At 41.5% G+C, this 17,301-nt stretch overlaps 1 protein-coding gene across 3 annotated transcripts in view; it reads left to right on the forward strand.

The window, feature by feature from the left end:
• Nucleotides 1-16,614, forward strand: part of LOC124715831 (endoplasmic reticulum membrane-associated RNA degradation protein-like) — an 80,343-nt gene extending 63,729 nt beyond the window's left edge. For 2 of the 3 annotated variants that reach the window (XM_047243125.1, XM_047243126.1), the window contains exons 6-8: nt 1,062-1,385; nt 5,470-5,712; nt 16,213-16,614. In XM_047243125.1, coding sequence (XP_047099081.1) covers nt 1,062-1,385; nt 5,470-5,712; nt 16,213-16,378 — 733 coding nt within the window. In that variant the 3' untranslated portion in view covers nt 16,379-16,614. The remainder of the gene's footprint in view (nt 1-1,061; nt 1,386-5,469; nt 5,713-16,212) is intronic. The other variant, XM_047243127.1, reaches the window with a different exon arrangement.
• The last annotated feature ends 687 nt before the right edge of the window (nt 16,615-17,301 follow it).

Genomic DNA, 17,301 nt, shown 5'->3' on the forward strand with positions numbered 1-17,301 from the left:
TTCTTTGTACGACTTCATGTGTATTACCTGCAACAAGTTGAACTGCGAGCATTGTAATAAACTCTGTTTTTATCAGTTCCTTATTGTGCAAAGATAAGTTTAACACGGACCAAATGTGTTAAAGTAACCTTGCAGTGTTTTGCACTAAATTAAAAGCAGCAGCCCATAAAATTTATGGGCCTTGTGATTTTTGCGTGACTCGAGGCCCATAAATCGTATGGTTTGGTGCATAGTGTATTAAAAAATTTCATCTACTACTAAAATACACATAAAATTTTTTGAAGTTTTTGATGAAGGCTGGTACAGAACTACCGCAACTAATTCCACAACTGTCAGTGGCAAAATAATGACTACCTCTCTGTACATACAAAAGTGAAGCAACCATGATGCTCTCACAGGTTACTGAACATTAGAAGACTGCAGATTCATAAGAAACAAACAAGTGACAGCCAAATTTTGTTCTTACAGTAGCTGTCTGCGTGACATGGTAGCCATTTTTAAATTTCTCTAAGTTTCACGTTCAGAAAACTGCAGAGAATTTTTTTAACATAAAAATTAAAAAATTGATTATTGATCTTAATCACTATTAGGGTAATATGGGCTTCTATATGCTAAATGTGCAGTAGTGATCATCTTTGCCTTTGATGTTTAGGTTACTAACACTTTACGGAAAAGAGTACTCAATTTAGTAATAAGAGCTTCAGTTTTTTTCTGACCTAAAATGTCACAGATAAGACGAATGCTCTGTGATGCTTGTACTTCTGTTGAGCACTCAACAGTGTTTCAGTAAAAATTAGGTAACTGCTGAATATTATTGAGCTATAATGACCTATAATTAAGCAAAACAATTCTTTCATAACTGCTAAAGGTAACTTTTAACTTACATGCTTCTATTGTTTTTAATGTTGTATTTTATAGGAACACTTGTGCGCTGTAGCCTTCTGTCATCACAGTAGATATTAATCTTTAATATGTAGTAATTAGTTAATTGTGTTATGAACACTACACTAAGTGGTTTTTTTTTTTTTTTTTCATTCATTGTTATTGTATTATATTCACAGATTCCATAATATTGCCATTTTGAAGGCAGCTATATTGCAAACAGCGAAGAGTATTACAGTGTGGAAACAGTGCCCCAGGCCTCCAGAAACACCGTGGCCAAGTTGGAATGATATGGTTAAGGTGAACCAAGATGTTTGTAGCCTTTATCAACATCTAACCAAATACGTAACAGCTACTTTGACTCATGAAAAGCATGTGGATGATGCTGATAACTGGGGTAGGCTTGAAGACCTACCAAATATATTGGAAGTATTTCTGTCCAGTGTACATATCCCTATAATGCCTATTCCAAAGAGTAATACGGAAGCCATCACTTTACTCAGGTGGGAACTGCTACAGCAATCAATTTTTGCATTAAAATTTATAAGAAATATGTGTTATAAGAACAATTAAAAGTGATTCTACTAAGAGCTGGGGAAGAGCCCTTCATTACACCATTGTAAATATTAAGGGGGCCATATATGACCGGCCAGAGTGGCCGTGCGGTTCTAGGCACTACAGTCTGGAACCGAGTGAACGCTACGGTCGCAGGTTCGAATCCTGCCTCGGGCATGGATGTGTGTGATGTCCTTAGGTTAGTTAGGTTTAATTAGTTCTAAGTTCTAGCCGAGTGATGACTTCAGAAGTTAAGTCGCATAGTGCTCAGAGCCATTTTTTTTTTTTTTTTTTTTTTAACCAAATATGGCTGTTCCCATTGTCCCATTCAGACACTCAAACTGTGGGACTACGTGGTACCAATTAGGTAACCGTCTTGATAGATCATTTTGTAGGAAACAACTATGGATTTGTTGCTCGCCAACTCTGCTGAGCCAAAGTCTATCCATTGGACTATTATGCATATGTATAACACAGTGACTGACTGCTAAATTACTTTTGATTTAAAACTTCACTGTCAGATGAACAGTGTATTAATTGGTTCTGTTGGAAACAATTTATGTTTATGCATCAACATGCATAACAATTGGGAGGTAGAAGTGTTATACAAATCAATAAATGAAAGTATATCCCATTTCAAAATGGTGGTTGATTTTATTTTTTAAAAATAAGACAAAATTTAAAGAACTCTTCAGCAGGAAACTTCGAATATACACTCCTGGAAATGGAAAAAAGAACACATTGACACCGGTGTGTCAGACCCACCATACTTGCTCCGGACACTGCGAGAGGGCTGTACAAGCAATGATCATACGCACGGCACAGCGGACACACCAGGGACCGCGGTGTTGGCCGTCGAATGGCGCTAGCTGCGCAGCATTTATGCACCGCCGCCGTCAGTGTCAGCCAGTTTGCCGTGGCATACGGAGCTCCATCGCAGTCTTTAACACTGGTAGCATGCCGCGACAGCGTGGACGTGAACCGTATGTGCAGTTGACGGACTTTGAGCGAGGGCGTATAGTGGGCATGCGGGAGGCCGGGTGGACGTACCGCCGAATTGCTCAACACGTGGGGCGTGAGGTCTCCACAGTACATCGATGTTGTCGCCAGTGGTCGGCGGAAGGTGCACGTGCCCGTCGACCTGGGACCGGACCGCAGCGACGCACGGATGCACGCCAAGACCGTAGGATCCTACGCAGTGCCGTAGGGGACCGCACCGCCACTTCCCAGCAAATTAGGGACACTGTTGCTCCTGGGGTATCGGCGAGGACCATTCGCAACCGTCTCCATGAAGCTGGGCTACGGTCCCGCACACCGTTAGGCCGTCTTCCGCTCACGCCCCAACATCGTGCAGCCCGCCTCCAGTGGTGTCGCGACAGGCGTGAATGGAGGGACGAATGGAGACGTGTCGTCTTCAGCGATGAGAGTCGCTCCTGCCTTGGTGCAAATGATGGTCGTATGCGTGTTTGGCGCACTGCAGGTGAGCGCCACAATCAGGACTGCATACGACCGAGGCACACAGGGCCAACACCCGGCATCATGGTGTGGGGAGCGATCTCCTACACTGGCCGTACACCACTGGTGATCGTCGAGGGGACACTGAATAGTGCACGGTACATCAAAACCGTCATCGAACCCATCGTTCTACCATTCCTAGACCGGCAAGGGAACTTGCTGTTCCAACAGGACAATGCACGTCCGCATGTATCCCGTGCCACCCAACGTGCTCTAGAAGGTGTAAGTCAACTACCCTGGCCAGCAAGATCTCCGGATCTGTCCCCCATTGAGCATGTTTGGGACTGGATGAAGCGTCGTCTCACGCGGTCTGCACGTCCAGCACGAACGCTGGTCCAACTGAGGCGCCAGGTGGAAATGGCATGGCAAGCCGTTCCACAGGACTACATCCAGCATCTCTACGATCGTCTCCATGGGAGAATAGCAGCCTGCATTGCTGCGAAAGGTGGATATACACTGTACTAGTGCCGACATTGTGCATGCTCTGTTGCCTGTGTCTATGTGCCTGTGGTTCTGTCAGTGTGATCATGTGATGTATCTGACCCCAGGAATGTGTCAATAAAGTTTCCCCTTCCTGGGACAATGAATTCACGGTGTTCTTATTTCAATTTCCAGGAGTGTAATACCAAGAATGACAGATCTTATGTGTTACTGGAATTTGTTCAGAATAACCCTTTTGTGCTTAATACATTCTTCCAGGAAAAGGGTACACAAAAAGAACCAAATGGACCTAAAATTGAAATTTCTGTATTTTATCACACAATAAAGATATTTTGGTGATTGTAACAGTCGTAAATCATTTCAGAATTTAACATGCACAAAGGCTAATAATATACAGAGCAAAAATACCCATAAATGCATAGTCTCATGTGTTAATAAATTAATATAACTTTGTCAAGCATTCAGTCTTATCAACTGCCTGAACTACTACTGGTTTTTAGCTAAGTACTGTCGATGACATGCCAGCCAGTGACTACTTAATGATGGCAGTGAAGTACTCCAAAATACTTGCCTGAAGTGGTGAGCATATGGCCATCTTTTAATTATACGGCCCTGGTAATCAGCATGTAAATTTTTATGTTGGGTAGTTGTTGCTGATGGTCTTTAATTCATAGATTAATTATGGACTTTCAGTCCAGAAGTCACTATTGTTACTATTATTTTTATTATTATTAAATACTAGCATGGAACAATGAAGTATTCTCAAATTATTTGTATATTGTCCTACTATGCTTTCTGGAAGTTGGGAGCTATGCATCAAAGTCAACTAATATCAAAGGGCTAATGACAGGAGATACTTCCAGTGAATTTTGAATTTGCCACCAGTTTTATAATCCGTGCCACCAGAGATGGTCCTTTTGATTTCTGTCAGAGAATTTTTGGCAACAAAACCTGGTCATCTCACATCACCACAGGACTAGTCTAATCCGACTATCAACTCAACAATAACCTGTCAAAAGTCTTACGTCCATCATCAGTCTGCATATGTTTCCAGCACTGTAGATAGTGACAGTCTAATCCATTTACTTTCCACTAATATTGTAATTGTGCTATATTCATCATATTATTGACTATTTTGGAGGAAAAAACTATGTCCTACCTGTATTATTTTTCATGGAAAAAGGTTCTTGTCTTGGAGAGTATCAATAGTGCACGTCTGTTGTTGCATATTTTTCAACATTCCCAATAGTACCAAACAAAGCATTTAATTCTAAAAGACAAAATGTTCATTAATGCTACTCTGCGGATTGTGGTAAAGTGTAGTTTGTAGCATTTGTTCTTAATTTACTTACCAAGCAATACAGTGAGTCAGTATAATGTACATGGGCAGATAAAAAGCCTACTCACCAAGCGGCAGCAGGAGAATGCACACACAAAAAGGTTTAATTTCTAGAAGCTTTTGGATCCAGTGACCCATTCTTCTGGTGGAGAGTTAATGGGAAGGAATAGGGGTCAAGGAAAAGGACTGGAGAGGTTTAGGGAAAGGGGCACAGTACAGAAAAGTCACCCAGAAACCTGTGTCAGAGGAGACTTACCGGACCGGATGAGAAGAAAATTTCCTTCTCATCCTGTCTGGTAAGTCTCCCCTGATTCAGGGTCCTGAGTGACTTTTCTGAACTGTACCCCTTTCCATTAATCTCTCCAGTCCTTTTTCTTCACCCCTATTCCTTCCCCTTCAACTCTTCTGCCAGGACGAGGAGTTGCTGCCTCCAAAAGCTTGTGTGTGTGTGTGTGTGTGTGTGTGTGTGTGTGTGTGTGTGTGTTTTTTTTTCTCCTCCTGCCGCTTGGTGAGTGGATTTTTTTTTATTTGTCCATGTACATTATGTTGTCAGTTATTGATTGTTTTCATTGTAAGAATACAGTAATTCAGTTTATTAAAGCCTTTGCATAAAAATAAATTAATAAAAAAATTCTAATGTTTATAAGGCAGTGAATGTGTATTAGGCATGATTACTTTGATGGTATATTCTTAAAGAAGAAAGGAGACTCCTAATGCCTACTTGTTGTTATTTATAGGCAAACAATAGACAATATAGAAGCAATAAATGCCAATGTCACCTCCAGTCTTGAAATGAAACTCCAGCTTCTTGTTACTCACAAATTACGTTCACGACAGCGAGTTACATATGGTCGTTTTCTTAATGTTGTGCCACGGCTGGAAGCTGTTTTGAAGTGTGTAATTATTATAGTCAGTATGCATTTGCTTGAAATGTCTATGGTCCACACCATCACAGAAAGAGACCAAGCAACATACATCAGGTCAGTGACATAAGCATAGTAATGTAGTGATGTATTTCCATTATTGTAATGTGTGTAAGGTGATGGTAGAAACTACTAACTCACATCTCTATATTTGGGGAAGGGAAGAAGTTTATAAATGATCAGCAGGTAGGCATATTTACAAATTAATTTGTGCTGTGAATGATTCATTCCACATCATTAACTGACATTTGCATTTGTCTTAAAACCAATTCTGTGACTGATATCTGTGAAGCAGCATAGGCTATGTTGTGTATTTGAAAGCAAGGATTACACAAAATATCTTTGGAGGTAATTTGCACATGATAGTTTCGTATCAGACAGGCTGATACACTAATGAATGGTCTCTAGTTTGTAATACTTTGAGATACTGAGGTAAAAGCAGTATTATAGTTTAACACAGGATTTGCTCAGAGAGTAATTCATTTATTTTGGAGAATTTAAATTAGTAAAGTAGAGAAGATAGAGATATACACAATCTTCCTTGGATTAGTTGAGTTCTGGTATAATTGCCTGTCTATAGCTATTGGAGACATTGTGACAAATGCGTATAACTCAGCTGTAGTGGTCTACTAAGCTTTAGGTGACTGTTAAAAAGCAAACGGAATCATACTGCAAAAAACACAAATGGGGATTGGCTATGAGTCACACTTTTCCAAGTGTCTCCAATCTCCCTTTGTACAATTAGCGGTTTCGCCATACAGGTTTTTGATGTCTCTCTAAGCCACTGCCTTGGTGACCATACCCACCACCAGGACACAAGCATTGACCTCTTGTACAAAAGTCCTGCTGGATAAAGGATGTTGATACTGGATGGGATTCTCTGGTTCTGCACTCTCTGTGAAATTAGTAGAACAAAGCACAATTTCCACATACACCACTATGGGCCAGAAGCAGCCTTCCTGGATAGTAGTGGTATCGGTGTTGACAACCACTATGTTGCAGAGCTGCTGGTCTATGAGCCTACAGCAAACCTTATGGTTCCAGGCCTCAAGCCAGTGCCATCAAGGTACACCACCACACTCTGGCCCCAGAAAGGACTCTGCAGACACAATATTTTTACATTTGGTGTCAGAAGAAAGAGAAACAGTGAGAGACCCAGCAGAGCACTGATCTGAAACATAATTTAAATGTTGTGAATGAAAAAAATACTACTTTTATTCCCATGTGATTGGTTTAGACATGTAGGTGTCTCATCTCCTAGACTGTATGATTTGATGGAAAGTTCATCTGTCAAAAGGGGACTCAGTAAGTGTAGTGATTGCAGGGCATACAATAAGGGGACAGATGGCCATTTGCATCCACTTATGTATATACGGGGTTATTACAAATGATTGAAGCGATTTCACAGCTCTACAATAACTTTATTATATGAGATATTTTCACAATTCTTTGCACACACATACAAAAACTCAAAAAGTTTTTTTTAGGCATTCACAAATGTTCGATATGTGCCCCTTTAGTGATTCGGCAGACATCAAGCCGATAATCAAGTTCCTCCCACATTCGGCACAGCATGTCCCCATCAATGAGTTCGAAAGCATCGTTGATGCCAGCTCGCAGTTCTGGCACGTTTCTTGGTAGAGGAGGTTGAAACACAATCTTTCACATAACCCCACAGAAAGAAATCACATGGGGTTAAGTCGGGAGAGCGTGGAGGCCATGACATGAATTGCTGATCATGATCTCCACCACGACCGATCCATCGGTTTTCCAATCTCCTGTTTAAGAAATGAAGTGCGGCTTCAGCCGAACAACTTTATGAGTTTTTCTACGTATCTGTAGTGTGTCGTGACCATATGTCAATGAATGGAGCTACAGTGAATTTATGAAATCGCTTCAATCATTTGTAATAGCCCTGTACAATGTAACTTGGCAGGGCACAGTGCTGCATGCACCCACTTATTTACAATAACTTGCTTTCAGTGTGTGAGGCCTGGACATTATGCCAGGGACTGTAGGGAATGCCCACATTTAGCATCAGGTATAAAAATGAGGTGTGTTTAGTGTCAAGAAACATGACTATGATATTGATGTTCATTCCTTTACCATTTAATTCTCCTTTTTATTGTGGACACAGTCTTTACAATGAGTGAAACAAGGGTAAAGAAGACAGTTCAGATATTCTTAAACTAAATAGTACAAATGCAAGCAGGCAGTATAGGGTTGCATAAGCAATAAGATGTGTTAAGAGGATAGGTCCCTGTCCAGTATATCAATACCCATCCTACATTCTAGTTCATCTGCCCTAGTTTCTCTTTAGTGCGATAAGGCAGGGGAGGATGTTTAATGTTCGTAAATGACTTATTAACAACTCCTAAACTTGGATGGTTATCGTAAGAACAGCTGTTACATATGGCCAATTTATGTTGGTGGGTGATTCTGAAATGCACATAATTAACATAAGGAATTGACGAATGGTCCATCACCTGAAATTATGACGGGGGGGGGGGGGGGGGGGGGGGGATGATTACTGTTATAGTGGTATAGCAGGAAGAATAGCTGTATTACATGATGGAGGAGGCTAGCAATGTGTCGCAAAACACGGGGTGCCATTCAGAAGCTAAATGGCAATATACGCAAGTTGAAAGAAAGTGATTATACCAGTAAGGTCGTTCTTCGAGAGGCAGAACAAAGACTGCTGCACATATATATATATATATATATATATATATATATATATATATTTTTTTTTTTTTTTTTTTTTTTTTTTTTTTTTTTTTTTTTTTTTTCGGGGATTGCCACATAAGGTGTCAGGAAAAAGTGTAGGCAGAATGTCCTAAGAACACAGCTGGAGCAACTGTGACAGCATTGGAAGAGAGAGACATGGTGGCTAGGGTTCAGGATAGAAAAGGAATTTTTACCACAAGTGTTGAGTGACACAGATGCAGAACAACTGGCCACAAAAGGCAGGAACACTACGAGCCACAATGTTGGAAATGCAGATGAATAGGGCATCCAGAATGGGATTGCAGGCAAAAGCCTGACATGGGACATGATAAGTGGACTCAAGATGGGAATTAAACAGTTCATTGTTAAACAGCAGCTGATGCTCCAGACCCACTGTGCAGTGCTCACAGTGAATATAAACACAGCCAGACCACATGGAGTAGCAGAATTTTGGTTAGGTGGCTTGATGGATGGAAGGGAAGACAAATTTTTATTGGTCATGGGGTTGCAGGTGTCTGTGGCAAATATTGGACCTCATTGTGGAAAGAAGGTTGGGTCCATCACATTGTAGGTTAAGTGATGTGTATATAAGTGATGTACGATCTCTGGATTCTGCGACATTTCTTTGGATTAATTTCTTACTTAAACATCAAACTAAAATTGGCCTTGATCATGTATGGTAGAACTCAATTGGTCATTGTTCTATAAAGGAGAAAAGTGCTGACAGTGCCACACTGCTACAAGGTTCATCCCTGTTACAAGGGGAACCAATTAAACTGCGTACAACATCACTAAAGATCAGTTTGTGCAGTAATGTACTGCAGGGTATGGGAAAACTATTGTGTGTGAGCATTGGAAGTAATTTGCTGGTAAACATATTTGGTAGACCCACTAAAAGAACATGAGGAGTTGGACAAGACACAGTGTTTCATATGCTGGAGTGATATATGTGCACAGGAATTGGTTGGTGAGCAGATAGTGCCCATTGGCATAGTCAGCTTTGGGACTGAGGAAATGGAAATGTCGAGAAGGTGGATGGTTGCCATTTTGGAGATTTTAGGTGGTGGTGATTTGGATAAAGCAATTTGGACTCTCATCTTAAGCAAACTGGGAGTAAGTAGCAGCCTTGGAAGGATAGCAGTAGAACAGTTGTTGTTGAAGTTTGAGGATCTATTTAATCCGTGGGGACCTTTACCAACAACCCGAGTGACACAGTGAAATGTTTCTTCCTCTTTTACTATTTTGCTACACACGTTGATAGGTAAAACAATTCCTTAGTCAATCTGTAGAATTTTCGTAGGTTAATTCTTCAAAGTACTTGCACTGTATTTTATTGGTCACCACATATCTTCTACATCTACATCTACATCTATACTCCGCGAGCCACCTTACGGTGTGTGGCGGAGGGTACTTATTGTACCACTATCTGATCCCCCCTTCCCTGTTCCATTCACGAATTGTGCGTGGGAAGAACGACTGCTTGTAAGTCTCCGTATTTGCTCTAATTTCTCGGATCTTTTCGTTGTGATCATTACGCGAGATATATGTGGGCGGTAGTAATATGTTGCCCATCTCTTCCCGGAATGTGCTCTCTCGTAATTTCGATAATAAACCTCTCCGTATTGCGTAACGCCTTTCTTGAAGTGTCTGCCACTGGAGCTTGTTCAGCATCTCCGTAACGCTCTCGCGCTGACTAAATGTCCCCATGACGAATCGCGCTGCTTTTCGCTGGATCATGTCTATCTCTTCTATTAATCCAACATGGTAAGGGTCCCATACTGATGAGCAATACTCAAGAATCGGACGAACAAGCGTTTTGTAAGCTACTTCTTTCGTCGATGAGTCACATTTTCTTAGAATTCTTCCTATGAATCTCAACCTGGCGCCTGCTTTTCCCACTATTTGTTTTATGTGATCATTCCACTTCAGATCGCTCCGGATAGTAACTCCTAAGTATTTTACGGTCGTTACCGCTTCCAATGATTTACCACCTATGGCATAATCGTACTGGAATGGATTTCTGCCCCTATGTATGCGCATTATATTACATTTATCTACGTTTAGGGAAAGCTGCCAGCTGTCGCACCATGCATTAATCCTCTGCAGGTCCTCCTGGAGTACGTACGAGTCTTCTGATGTTGCTACTTTCTTGTAGACAACCGTGTCATCTGCAAATAGCCTCACGGAGCTACCGATGTTGTCAACTAAGTCATTTATGTATATTGTAAACAATAAAGGTCCTATCACGCTTCCCTGCGGTACTCCCGAAATTACCTCTACATCTGCAGATTTTGAACCGTTAAGAATGACATGTTGTGTTCTTTCTTCTAGGAAATCCTGAATCCAATCACAAACCTGGTCCGATATTCCGTAAGCTCGTATTTTTTTCACTAAACGTAAGTGCGGAACCGTATCAAATGCCTTCCTGAAGTCCAGGAATGCGGCATCAATCTGCTCGCCAGTGTCAACGGCACTGTGAATTTCTTGGGCAAATAGGGCGAGCTGAGTTTCACATGATCTCTGTTTGCGGAATCCATGTTGGTTATGATGAAGGAGATTTGTATTATCTAAGAACGTCATAATACGAGAACACAAAACATGTTCCATTATTCTACAACAGATTGACGTAAGCGAAATAGGCCTATAATTATTCGCATCTGATTTATGACCCTTCTTGAAAATGGGAACGACCTGCGCTTTCTTCCAGTCGCTAGGTACTTTACGTTCTTCCAGCGATCTACGATAAATTGCTGATAGAAAGGGGGCAAGTTCTTTAGCATAATCACTGTAGAATCTTAAGGGTATCTCGTCTGGTCCGGATGCTTTTCCGCTACTAAGTGATAGCAGTTGTTTTTCAATTCCGATATCGTTTATTTCAATATTTTCCATTTTGGCGTCCGTGCGACGGCTGAAGTCAGGGACCGTGTTACGATTTTCCGCAGTGAAACAGTTTCGGAACACTGAATTCAGTATTTCTGCCTTTCTTCGGTCGTCCTCTGTTTCGGTGCCATCGTGGTCAACGAGTGACTGAATAGGGGATTTAGATCCGCTTACCGATTTTACATATGACCAAAACTTTTTAGGGTTCTTGTTTAGATTGTTTGCCAATGTTTTATGTTCGAATTCGTTGAATGCTTCTCTCATTGCTCTCTTTACGCTCTTTTTCGCTTCGTTCAGCTTTTCCTTATCAGCTATGAAACCTATGATGAAGCTTTCTTTGTTTCCGTAGTACCTTTCGTACATGATTGTTATACCACAGTGGATCTTTCCCCTCGCTTTGGACCTTAGTCGGTACGAACTTATCTAAGGCATACTGGACGATGTTTCTGAATTTTTTCCATTTTTGTTCCACATCCTCTTCCTCAGAAATGAACGTTTGATGGTGGTCACTCAGATATTCTGCGATTTGTGCCCTATCACTCTTGTTAAGCAAATATATTTTCCTTCCTTTCTTGGCATTTCTTATTACACTTGTAGTCATTGATGCAACCACTGACTTATGATCACTGATACCCTCTTCTACATTCACGGAGTCGAAAAGTTCCGGTCTATTTGTTGCTATGAGGTCTAAAACGTTAGCTTCACGAGTTGGTTCTCTAACTATCTGCTCGAAGTAATTCTCGGACAAGGCAGTCAGGATAATGTCACAAGAGTCTCTGTCCCTGGCTCCAGTTCTGATTGTGTGACTATCCCATTCTATACCTGGTACATCGAAGTCTCCCCCTATTACAATAGTATGATCACGAAACTTCTTCACGACGTTCTGCAGGTTCTCTCTGAGGCGCTCAACTACTACGGTTGCTGATGCAGGTGGTCTATAGAAGCATCCGACTATCATATCTGACCCACCTTTGATACTTAGCTTAACCCAGATTATTTCGCATTCGCTAATAACTTCACTGGATATTATTGAATTCTTTACTGCTATAAATACTCCTCCACCATTGGCGTTTATCCTATCCTTGCGGTATATATTCCATTCTGTGTCTAGGATTTCGTTACTGTTCACTTCCGGTTTTAACCAACTTTCCGTTCCTAATACTATATGCGCACTATTTCCTTCAATAAGAGATACTAATTCAGGAACCTTGCCCTGGATACTCCTGCAGTTTACCAATATTACGTTAACTTTTCCTGTTTTTGGTCTCTGAGTACGGACGTTCTTTATCAACGATGATAATGTCCTCTCTGGTAAGCCGTTAGGTATTTTATCATTTCGCCCAAGCGGGGGTCCCTCTAACCTAAAAAAACCCTGTGTGCACGCCACACGTACTCTGCTACCCTAGTAGCTGCTTCCGGTGTGTAGTGCACGCCTGACCTGTCTAGGGGGGCCCTACAGTTCTCCACCCAATAACGGAGGTCGATGAATTTGCAACTATTATAGTCGCAGAGTCGTCTGAGCCTCTGGTTTAGACCCTCCACACGGCTCCAAACCAGAGGACCGCGATCGACTCTGGGCACTATGCTGCAGATATTAAGCTCAGCTTGCACTCCGCGTGCGATGCTGGTTGTCTTCACCAAATCAGCCAGCCGCCGGAAGGAACCAAGGATGGCCTCAGAACCCAAGCGGCAGGCGTCATTCGTTCCGACATGTGCTACTATCTGCAGCCGGTCACACCCAGTGCGTTCAATAGCTGCCGGAAGGGCCTCCTCCACATTACGGACGAGACCCCCCGGCAAGCACACCGAGTGCACACTGGCACTCTTCCCCGACCTATCCGCTATTTTCCTGAGGGGCTCCATAACCCGCCTAACGTTGGAGCTCCCTATAACTAATAGGCCCGCCCTCTGTGACTGTCGGGACCTTGCCGGAGAATCGGCCACTGGCCCAACAGACGAGGCATCCTGTGGTGGCTCGGAAACGATGTCATCACCACTAGGAAGCACCCCGTACCTGTTGGAAAGGGCTAAGGCAGCTGCCATGCGGCCAGATCCCACCTTCGCCTTTTGGCCAGGCACGCGCGAGCCCACCACTGTCCGCCATTCACCCTGGAGTGATGGCTGACCGATAAGATGCTCACTGCCGGAAGACGCAGCGACATCAGGGGTTCCATGTGATTCCAAGGCCACCGAAGTAGGCATAGGTCTCACCACAGTTGCCCCAACGCCACTACGAGACGACGCCTGCGCCTCGAGCTCGATGAGCCTAACAGACAAAGCCTCCACCTGCCCCCGAAGAGTGGCCAATTCTCCTTGCGTCCGCTCACAACAACCACAGTCCCTACACATGACTATGTTTACCCTACTCTATACGGTGACAAATTCCCAAGATAATCTTCTGATGAGCTACTCTGATAATCAAGAAACACTCACTGAAATACGAGACGCGAAAACTACGCTAGGTTTTCCCAGAAAAACTATTTAAAAGCTAAGCGCAGCAAATAAGTACAAAAACGCTTTATACAAACAGTACTCGCTGCTGCTGGTGCTCTCGCTGTGGCTGTCACAAGACAACTGCTGATTCAAGTGACTAGTGGCTAACGGCCGCGAAACAAACAAAAGACAGTTTTAGGGCGCTTTCTGTTCTAAACGATCAAGAAAACACTAAGAAATCTAACACGAAAACTACGTAAAGTTTTATCTTGTGCTGAAAGGGCCTCTAATCAGTGGCCCTTTAGCAGTGGATGATCTCTTATCAGTGGACTACTACTCCTTTTGTGTCAAAAGGTGCTGGAAGCGATTTCTGCTGTTTGACGTACCTACTAGAACAACATGGCAAGGTAGTTTGAATTGAGGTGTTGTCTATAATATACAATTCTAGATGATGGTAGATCAACGACATCTGCATACAAAGTGTGATTGGAAAGTTTTAAGAATGGATCCGCTACGGCTTACTGGTTTGGCAGCTGGTACACAGAGGGTGGGGAGTGAGTCATTGCCTTGTCCTTGAATGCCCTCTGACAGGAAACTGCATTTCCTTTATTCAGTTCATTGTAGCAGCTGGTTGAGTGCAAGTCTGTTAGGGCTTGTTGCCAGATTCCGTCTGTGTAAAAATGGAGCAACAAGTTTGTGTGAAAATCAGCTTCTGAGACTTGCGAACTATTAAAAACAGCTTTTGGAGATAATTGTATGAGCCAGTCAAACGTTTTTGTCTGGTTCAACAGATTTAAAAATGGCCACAAATCACTTGAAGATGAACCACAGTTGGGCCATCCTTCCACATCAAAAATGAATGAAAACGTGAAAGTTCGCAACAGTACATTAAGGTACGTTTATGAGGACCATAGAAATTGCATATTGCTGACAACATTTTGTCCAATAGGATTGTAGCCACACGAAATTCAGCTACATGTACTGTAACATTGTTGGCCACTATTGTCTGGCAGTATTTGTGGTAATATATTTGCTGGCCACAAGTGTATACAAGGAGCCACATGAGAGAGTGAAAGTGAGTGCAGCTCTACTGCTTTTACATCACACAAGGAATAAAATTAGAAACAAGATAAATCAATCTTTATGGATGTTCTTTTTTAAGTGAGCAGAATAGTTCAGACTAAATTTAACTTTTGAACTGACTGAATCTGGAAAAATGATTTCAAATATATTATACAAAAAGTTGATCCAAGAATAGAAATATGAGTGTGTGTATATCAGTTACAACCAGCTTGGGAATCATCCTTGAGTTTTTAGCTACTGATGATTTGTACAAAAGTTTAATGTACTGTTTTAAAGTCCACTATTTATCAATAAGTCTTTTAGTACCAAAATTATGCAGTGCTTTGGTAGGAGGATTGAAGAATTTCATTAAGGTAAGTTTGAAATAAGAATATGTCATTTAAATTTTCTTTTTGTTCACCAGCAAGTGGCAAAGCACAAGATTCATCAGCAACAGATTGCTAACTAACTTTGTATACATTACTTTTGATATCCCATAGCCTTTGATCATTGGTGATTTGCATTTATGAAATTCATAGTTCTCTTGTTTGTCAACTTCTCCATTACTTTCAACAACAAATAACTAACAAAAAAGGTGACTATAAGTATGCACGGAAACTTTGGGATAAAAGTGAAACAATATTGTTTTCACTCAGAACAGGCTCTCTTATCAGAACCTCTGTATATAGGCTTTCTATTGGACACGTGACAGCACTGTCAGTGAGAGGAGTAGGAAACAGAGGTGAATGTGTTGCATTCACAGGCAAGGGCAGAGATAGATATTGTCCTGCAATACAAAATGTTCTCCATCTATGGTGGACAACACCAGCAACCCTTTGGCAGTACATTGGCACTGCCTGGAACATGAGCCATATTTGCCAAGCATATGGCAGAAATGCTGTGTATTGCAGCACTGTTGATGACATTATTGCAGCCAAATATTGCTGTAAAATATTCAGTGGTTCTGAATGCTTATGCCATGTTATGGTATACGTGCAAATGACAAGAGTGCTGCTTAAATGTATTATGATTCTTTGTGGGAAAGGGATATAAGGTGCTTAATCCCTAAAATTCATCTGGCTTGTTCAGCATCTGTCAACATTATTAGGACCACTTTCAAAATTCTGAAACACCAGCAGCACGTCTTCAGACACATCTAATGGATAAAAGAAGGCTTGCTTTGACACTGCAAAGACTCCCCCTCAGTGAGTATCTCCAAACACACATCTTTTGGTTACAATAAATGTGACATGATAACACCTGGTACATACCAGACACCTCCAATTCAGCTTAACAAGTAATAAGTAACATTATAACAACACTCTTCTTTATGTCACAAATAAAGTAATCTTAAAGGTGATATGCAGTAAGTCAATCTTTTCAGTTCTGTATATAAAGGAAATAGATTTAAAAGACTTTTAAATGTGAAGCAAACTGTTAATTTTCCCATTTCAGGTTCCTGAGGACAGTTCTGCAATTTGTTGCACTTACAGCATCAAGTTCTACACAGGAGAAAAACAGGTGGGAAGAGATTGACACCTTGTCACAGCAGTTTTGCCAACAAATGTTGCAAAACAAACATCTTGTCCCCATGAAGCACACAGTTGGGACATGCCAATAAGGACCATTTTACAGCAAAATTTTTGTGCCTCATGAAGTTATTTGAAGCAGTATATATTGCTGGGCCAAAATTGCAAAGTATTTGCTTCACACCACTTACCGTATATAAGTTTGAAGTTTGTTTAAATCTCTGTTTTGTCACTCGCTCTTTGAAATGTGTGTGTGTGGGGGGGGGGGGGGGGGATCTGCAGTACAGTGTCCATCAGTTATAAGAGAATAATTCAATATGTAGACTGCTGTGCCCCTAAGTATTGTATCAACAAATAATAAATGATACCAGATGAAATTTGCCATCTGTCTTCCTTGCTGTATTGAATATGCGATTAATTCCTAGTACACTAAAATAACAGAGTACTTTTAAAATTTAGTGTTCATTTCAAAAATACCAGGACTACAAAGCGTATGAGAGAGGTTACATATCCACATTTCATTTAAGCCTGTCTTTCAGTTGCAAATGATGCCACAAAAATGGTAAAAATATAAGGAATGTTCAAATGAAAAGATACAAAATGTCGTAACAACCAGACTGGTTGAAATTTGAATGTGTCACTTGGAATAAAATAGTGAAACATCTAGGAATACAAAGCATGTGTAGTCACTGCCCTAAAAAAATCATAACTCTGCCTGAGCAGGCAAGGTGATGCCCACCACCTTTTGTGACGTCCTCGGTTCAATAGCCATTAACAGTGATGTATGTTGTGAGACACTCCATAGCATACACAGGACCATCAAGAGCAAACGGTGTGGGCTGCTCAAGGAGTGAGTGATTCTGCTCCTTGATAAAGTTTGTCCACACGTCTCCAAGGTTACACAAAGTTTAGGGGACAAGTTCAAGTGGAAGTAGCTTGAACATCCACCCTACAGCCTGGACATGCCATCCTGCAACTTCCATGTGTTTGATGCACTAAAAAAAATCTCAAAGGG

Source organism: Schistocerca piceifrons, chromosome 1 (genome assembly GCF_021461385.2).
Source record: "Schistocerca piceifrons isolate TAMUIC-IGC-003096 chromosome 1, iqSchPice1.1, whole genome shotgun sequence".
In the NCBI taxonomy this organism is placed as follows: Eukaryota; Metazoa; Arthropoda; class Insecta; order Orthoptera; family Acrididae; genus Schistocerca; species Schistocerca piceifrons.